General features: G+C 28.3%; 1 protein-coding gene across 1 annotated transcript; it reads right to left on the minus strand.

The window, feature by feature from the left end:
- Nucleotides 1-1760: 1760 nt before the first annotated feature.
- Nucleotides 1761-7679, minus strand: LOC100165444 (2-hydroxyacyl-CoA lyase 1). Its single transcript, XM_001952139.5, has 11 exons — nucleotides 7398-7679; nucleotides 7092-7318; nucleotides 6840-7021; nucleotides 6598-6774; nucleotides 6107-6531; nucleotides 5799-5874; nucleotides 4453-4542; nucleotides 4241-4388; nucleotides 3750-3857; nucleotides 3380-3503; nucleotides 1761-2232 (listed from the first exon to the last, which is right to left on the minus strand). Exons 1-11 carry the CDS (start codon nucleotides 7458-7460, stop codon nucleotides 2137-2139), a joined length of 1716 nt encoding a protein of 571 aa, XP_001952174.1. The 5' UTR covers nucleotides 7461-7679; the 3' UTR covers nucleotides 1761-2136.
- Nucleotides 7680-8293: the final 614 nt, after the last annotated feature.

Consider the following 8293-nt stretch of genomic DNA (forward strand, 5'->3'; position numbering starts at 1 on the left):
AAGAAATACGCAAATTGTACGAATTGAGTCTTCTTCATTTTTTTAAAATTTAAAATGATTACGGAATATAAATATTTTTAATGAATATATGACATCCAACGAGCGTGGTGCATTGCATTAGGATACTAAAAAGATATACCACGAGTAGGGGTACCACCAAGAAATATTACAGCTAATTCCAACAGTTCTCTGTAATCGTCTCTGTTGTGAGGTTTGTGTAATTGGTCCATATAAAAAAATAACATAACATTAGATACATCATTTAATTGTTCACTGAAAATTAAATCTTCTAATCCGGTATTATAATTATTGACATTAACTTTTGTCCAAAATTGCTGAAAACGTTTAAAAATTTGAATTTCTGGACCAGATGTAACTACAAAGTTTACTTCAAATGCAGATCTAAGTATAATTTCATAAATGTGATGCCTGCAAGGAAAGTATAAAATATCACGTTCTAATAACTGTTGCAAGATTATACATGCTCCTTTTTAGACGACCCGTATTCGAAGCCATTGTATCACAATATAGAGCTTGGATATTATCGATGAGGTCCCATTCTTCAAGTGCTTGAAACACTGCTTCCGCTTGATTTTTTCCAGTTCCAGATATGAGCTTAGGAACACTTAACACCTTTTTTGAATTTTTAAAAGAAACAATTACTGGTAAACGATCAACAAGCTCTTTTCCTGTTAAATCTGGGAGCAGCTTGCCATCCCAGTGAACAACTGGACCTACTTCTGATGTACCTATTGAATTCATTTCGAAGTTGATCTGCTCTATTCTTACGTAAGCGCTGGCGTATTCGATCAATAGAATCTATTGATGTCCGGTTTAAAATTAAATCACTTACATGTATACCAACAGCTTCTATAGTAGCTGTTAATATATGAACTGCATCGCGATCACTTATTTTACACCTGTCCAATGCGATTGCAAGCTTGTACACTGTACCTATGTGCGCGTTCTAAGACTTGTTTGAAATAAGTAAATATTTACCAACATGATGCAGTATAATATTAGGTATGCATTTTTATCGATCGATCGTTGATATTGAAATAATAACTTATGCAACGAAAAACGATGTTAGAAGTTATCGCGTCATATCCCAAATTCCTAACTACCTACTCTGCGCAATATCTACGGAATATAAATTGGGAGGCCATAAAATCTTAATAATTATCTATTAGTCAGTCCGCGAAGCAGATAGATTAAATAATATAGCTATTGACAAACCATAGATTTTAAACATAATATTATAGGTAATAATATTTATAGTATTATTTCTATATATCTATATTATTTCTATATAGTTCTGTATATAATATATATTGTTTTTGACTAACGTTTTTAAAAAATTATTTTCCTATTGTTTCCAAATAATGTTTTTGATAATATTGTTTTTTATATATATATATATATATATATATGATAATTAATTTTAATTTTCAACTTTTAAGTGCATTTCTATATTGCGCGTTACTATTATAACTTAAAAGTTAAAAGTTATAAGTTATAAGAATATAATATAAAAAAATATATATATTATCAAAAACGTTATTTAAAAACTATATAGAAAAATAACGTTTTTAAAAACGTAATAATCAAAAACATTTAAAAACGTTACATACAAAAATACAAAATAATATAGATAACAAACATTGTAATAACATACAAAAACGATATTTTCGCAGGTAGATCCTAATCTGGGGTAGAGTGCATACGACAAGATAGTCATTGGAATAGAATAAAAGTCAAAATTAATATTCTTAACAGTTATATTTTAAAAAAAAATGTAAAGGTACAAACTCAAAATATATATTATAATATAAAAAAATAACGAATCACAAAATACACCCATACATTAAAAACTATTACACAATAACCACTAAAACACAATTATTAACAAATTAACATTTAAAATGTTCTAGATCCAACAAAATATCTTGTATTATTATTATCTTTCACCGTGTAGAAGTATTTTATTTTTATTTTTTATCAATTTTGAGCAAATAGTTGGATTGTTTGATAAATTTACAATGCAACCACTTTCAGAAAAAAAAGAGATCCTTTACACTGGCAAATATGTTGATAATTTAGTGTATGGCAATAACGGCTATATTTTTTTAACACTTATTACAATTTTGATTCCGTCAGCCAGGCAAAATTTTGTGGCTTGCGATCAGCAGATGGATTAATCATTATATTAACAAATGAAGGTCCACTTGTATCCTGTCAAACATAATTAATCATATAAGCGCATTGAATAATTCAAGATTAAATACCTGGTAATGTTGTTATTAAATAAATTAGGAGTTTTTATAACGTAGCTTTCTTTTTATATTGAATAGAAGTGTAGCTGAACTTAGTTACTGTAAATTTAGCACAAAGTTATTTTTGCAAACAAGAATAATTTGTGTTTGAATATTATGTAACATAATAATAATATAATGCAATTTGAATATTTTTACTGAGTTAACTGTCAAGTCAATATTAAATCTTAGTTGTTAGGTAATGGATCTTTGTTATTTATTAATACCTACAAATAGTTTTTAGAAGTTTTAATTTTATACAAATCACACAAATAATAATTATAATACCCAAATTAAAAAATAAATGTATATATTGTATAGTAACTATTATTAAATTAAGTCATTTAATTACAAATATGAAAGAGTAAAATGTTTGGTACCTACATTATAGTTTACTTATATTTTATAATAATTTATATTAAAACGTATAGGTAGTCATTATGTTGTTAAAACGTTGAATGCGTACTAACGCTATTTGGCATCTAATATATATTTAAAATAAATGGTTTAATATTCCCTACACATGGCTGAATGTTATTTTATTATTATTTAGCGTGGATTAAACTTATGTTTTTAAATATGTATACATACGTCGATATGAGCAATTTCTTTATTTTTTTTTTAAATTTATTTTGTTTTTACTTTTATCATACACATTGGGTGAAAACTGCAAAAGGACATACACAGTCAACGTGTTAAAAGGCTATTTAAAATGAACTTTTCTAACTACAATAAATTAAATGTTAAACAATCCGTATTAATATCTCTAGTCTTATACAAATATACTAATTTACATTCATTATTATTATACTGTTTTGTTGTTATAAGTATTAAGAATACATTTACTCATTAATAAACTTAAATAAAATATATTACCTAATCCATTATTATCGTTGATTATTTTTCAATATTTTAATACTAAAGCAAGTTTTAAGAATTATTCAATTGTAGTTTGTTAATTGAATATTAAATTATTTTGATTATGTGATATAAAAGACAGGGAAAACAAACCTGTGTGTACGGTTTTTTAACCATTTTTTTTTTTTAAACAATTTAAATATATTTACCATAAAAGCATTTCTAACTGCATTAGAAACTTGTTCAACAGTTGTGCAAAAATATCCTTTGCGACCAAATAGAGTCAACATATTTTCATAATGAATGTTCACGGATAAGCAATTAGGAGGAATACTGAAAAATAATAATACAATTAAAAATTAAAAATTGTCAATAACAAAATATAAGTTATAAATTCATAACATATTATATTGTGTTAACTTCTCCAGGGGAAATAACGTCAAAAATCTAGCCCCGGACCGGGAATCAAACCCGTGTCTTTCGCTTGCCGGGCGATTGCTCTACCACTAAGCTACCCGACTGCATAGACCCATGACGCTATCTACCCCAGTTAACGGGAATGTATAATTGTATACATACACTTCAGTCAAGTTTTCAGAATCTTGCACCAAAGACCAAGTGGACTCATCAACACCTCCATATATGCCATTATTATTAACAACGATGATGACAATTGGTAATTTATACCTAAAATTATAATGTAAGAAGCTTAAAATATAATAATTTTTAATAAAATCATTAGAAAATACTATTATCTACCTAAATTGTATGTAATTCAACTTTTATGTCAAAATAATAATTTTTTTACTTGAGTGTTAAAAACATAATAACAAGACATTTTAAAATTGTGTACACAAAATTAAGTTAAATTTTTTTTTTTAAATCATTATAATATGATAAATGATTCAATGGAGCAAGAATTAGAATTAAAAAATTATATCGGTACATCATGAACAAAGGACATAATTCTATTGATAGGTCTCATATATTTGAGAACCTAGTTTAAACTATTCAGCATATAGCTAAAATGAATTTAAATTCTAATATGAATTCTTATTTTTATGAGTTACCTGACCATCGTTTCCACTTCCATTCCTGAAAATCCAAACGCTGAATCACCTTCAACACACAAGACTCGTTTTCCAGGTTCATATTTTTGACACCATAAAGCTGCGGCAATAGCAAATCCTAATCCTACTCCCATGGTACCAAATGTTCCTAAATATGAAATTATTTTTATTAGGATATTAATATCATAGTCATAAACTAGTATTTATTTTACCAGCATCAAGTCTATGTCTAGGTAAATTGTTTAATAATACAGCTCTACCAATGTCCATTGTATTTGCTCCTTCGCTTACAATCATACAATCTGTAAATAAACAAATTTATTGATTTTGCTGAATATCATTTATCAATAGTACAAATATTTTTTAGAATAAGGAAGTGTCACTAATTGTATGGGTTATTCTCTCATGCATATCATTAGTTCTTTTTTTCTCTTCTCACATACTCTTATTGTACTATAGTGCGTTTCATTAGAACTGCGACTCGAGGCTAACGCGCCTACCTAGTGGTGTTTTATTCATTAGGGTTTCTAAAACTAGCGCGTAAAGTTGCGCGGCAAATTTAAAATTGATAACAAATATTTCACACATTTTTTTGATCTTAGCATGGTTTAAATATACAAGGTTATTGCACATGGTTCATATTGTTATAAAACAAAAATAAAATGGCAGCGTAAGGGTACAATCCATATCATAGCATATAGTATCATAGTATAGTCAGTATACGTCGTCCCCTTACGCTGCCATTTTAATTCCTCAATGTGATAAAATGATATGGTGGGGGTACTATTGCAATAACCTTGTATATTTAAGCCATGGATCCTAGTTTGAAAACTCTTGGTTTGAGACAAAACTGCCATGAAGCACATTAGCGTCGAGTCGCAGTTCTATTGAAATGCACTATAAAATACAAATTGTGTGTTACTTCTAAAAATGTCAACTAAAAAAAAGTTTATCAGATAACTCATAAAAAGAGTAATTAATATTTGTTCACTAGGTTTTAATTTTATAATATTGACATCTGATATTTTAATCACAAACATTGTAAGAAAATTCTGTTTTAAAATAATTAATGAATAAAAATGAATGTTTAATACAAAATTTAACTACTATGGAAAATAATTTTGTCATTAGTATTTAGTACCTAAAATATATTATTTAAATCTATGCCATATTATTATATAATTTCACTTTTTTATTTCGATGTGTATAATTAATAAGATACCTAATGGAGAAGTACCTATTAAAATAATAACTAGATAAAGAAAAATAGGAATGAAATTTTAAATTCAACTTGGACATATGCATAAACTATTTTAATAATATTACTCAGTATGTAAAAAATTATTATTATAGAATTTAAACATATTACATTATTAGTTTTAAAAAAAATTATATGAAAATACTATGTACATGAATATAATAATAATATAATACTTCTAATAAACTTAATAGTGAATATTAATATATTATTATTAAGTTTATGAACTATTAATGCATCGTTATTGAGTTTATATACTATAGGTTTTGTAAAAACATAAGTACATGAAATAAAACCAACCTTTTGGAATATTATCAGACACATGTCGAAAAACTGTATAATAGTTTAATGGTATGGATGTATCTTTCATCATTGACTGAAAATAAAAATAAGACTTATTTTGTACATATAATTTGGTATTAATGAAAATATAAAATTTGAACTCTGTATTTATTGATTGTAATTATTAATGGAGTGATATAGTGATGGTGGTAAAAACTCTTGAAGAGTATTTGATGCCGGATAAAAAAGAAGGAGATAAGTTCCCATGACTTATGAAATGGAATATTATGCTAGTCATAGAAACTTGATTTAAACTAATGTCTTACCTCTACATATTTTTTATTTGATAAACACTTTTCTTTAAGTTTATCCAACCATTCGCTTCTTATATTACGCCATTTTTTCTTAGATAAATAAACATTTAAAACATTAACTGCAGCATGCATATCTGCTTGAATTGCTACACTAGCTTGTTGGCTATTATGTAACTCTTCTGCACTTATATCTATCTGTATGAACTTTACATTAGCATTGAATCTTGGTGGTTTACCAAAATGTAGTATCCAATTTAATCGTGCACCAAGTAACAGTATAACATCAGCATTTAGCAAGGCATAAGTACGTGCAGATGCTACACTTAAAGAATGTTCATCTGGCACTACACCTTTACCCATTGGTGTGGCTAAAAACGGTAAGCCGAATTCTCCAATGAAATTTCTTATAGTATATTCTGCACGTCCATAGGCAGCACCTAAATACATATATATATATATATAAATTTATAGTAATATTCTTTTTTTAAATATAATTTGCTTACCTTTGCCTACAATAACTAGAGGTTGTTTGGCATTTATTAACATTTCAGCGGCAGATTCAATATTTCGAATATCAGGGAAAATGACTGGAGGTTGTGAGATTATTGGTTTGTTCACAACTCTATCTACAGGAATTCGGGCTGATAATAGATTGGCAGGAAAATCTAAATATGCAGCACCTATAAACAAAACTTAAGTAATTAAGAGTTTTCTTAAAAAAAAAAAAAATTATGAATGTAATCACCTGGTCTACCGTAAGTAGCATAACGTATTGCTTTTTCAACATGAACAGGTATAAGAGCAGCATTTGGAGGCCTTGCACTGTATTTGCAATAAGGTCTGCTGAGTTCAACTTGGTTACATTCTTGAAATCCACCGATTCCTTCATGATCTTCTGCACAAGAGCCGCCAATAACCAATAGAGGCCTAAAACAATAACAATTTTAATAAAACAATTTGCACATCAAATAATATTTGATCATTAAAAGTAACAGACCAACAGTTGATTTGTGCATTGGCCATTCCGGCAGTGACATGGAGCAATCCGGGGCCGGACACCACTAGACATACACCTGGTGTACGCGTAAGATAACCAATTGCTTGGGCTGCGTATACTGCCGATTGTTCATTGCGCATTCCAATGTATTTAATACCGACTTGTTGCAGGGCCATGCTGAATTCAATGACTGGAATACCAACAATGCCAAAAACATATTCGACATCCTATACATATTATGGAAACAAAAATTTTTATTTTGTCTTAAAGCTATCCTCGCATAAATATGATCAATAAAATACTAACTTGATGTTTCAATGCTTGTGCGAGAATGTTATTGCCATCGATATCCTCCACATCGTTTGACATATTTTTGCGATTAGATTTTGAACGATAAAGTACCTAGTAGGAATGACTGTAATATTATGTTAACAAACTTGGTACTATTGAATTAAAGGTATTAGGAGAACTACAGTAACCTATTTCCTAGTAACTAAATGTGGTAGCAATGAATATAATATTATAGCAATGAGTTAGCAAATTATTATAATTTCGATTTTAGAAGAACAGGAAATAATTATAATAATAATATTGTTGTTATTGTAGTGATTGTACGCGATCACGGGACTCTGACGATTGATAACTGATAAGCAGCAGTGCCGGTGACGCCGTTGCCGAAACGTCATTAAAAATACCTGACGTTATCGGATGTCCGACGGAAAGTCTGGTTCTAAATTTTTTTTAATGGCCATACGGTTTAATATTACAATATTGCTTTAATAACATACTACATAATTAAATAGGTATTTCGTATTTAATATTAATTATACATTCGTAATAGAATAATCGACGACTCACGACTGGCGAGTAGACAATCGAGTAGGTAGGTACCGATTTAATAAAAAAAAAAAAAAAACTCTTAATTTTATTCAAACTTGAAATAAATACGATTCCACATTTTTTACTCCAAATATAATTTTAGGATCTCGGACAAATATTGTAATGGTTGTGTTTCAATGGCTGTTTCGCCGAGTTGACACGTTTTGGTGATTTTGCTGCCGCAGGGACATTTTGATGCGCTTTAATAATAGGTAGGTAGTAACCTAGTGCCAGTAGTACCATACAATAGTATACAACCATATACATAACAATTAACAACTAATGAGGTTTTTAATGGATTTTACGACACTATAATAATTTAT

Source organism: Acyrthosiphon pisum, chromosome A1 (assembly GCF_005508785.2).
Source record: "Acyrthosiphon pisum isolate AL4f chromosome A1, pea_aphid_22Mar2018_4r6ur, whole genome shotgun sequence".
Lineage (NCBI taxonomy): Eukaryota > Metazoa > Arthropoda > Insecta > Hemiptera > Aphididae > Acyrthosiphon > Acyrthosiphon pisum.

Coding starts and splice junctions, on each gene's coding strand:
- LOC100165444 (XM_001952139.5), bottom strand. CDS start 7,460: ATGTCAAACGATGTGGAGGATATCGATGGCAATAACATTCTCGCACAA. Junction 3,504..3,749: donor TCTGAAAACTTGACTGAAGT/GTATGTATACAA, acceptor ATTATTTTTCAG/TATTCCTCCTAATTGCTTAT. Junction 2,233..3,379: donor CAGTTAGAAATGCTTTTATG/GTAAATATATTT, acceptor TATGTTTGACAG/GATACAAGTGGACCTTCATT.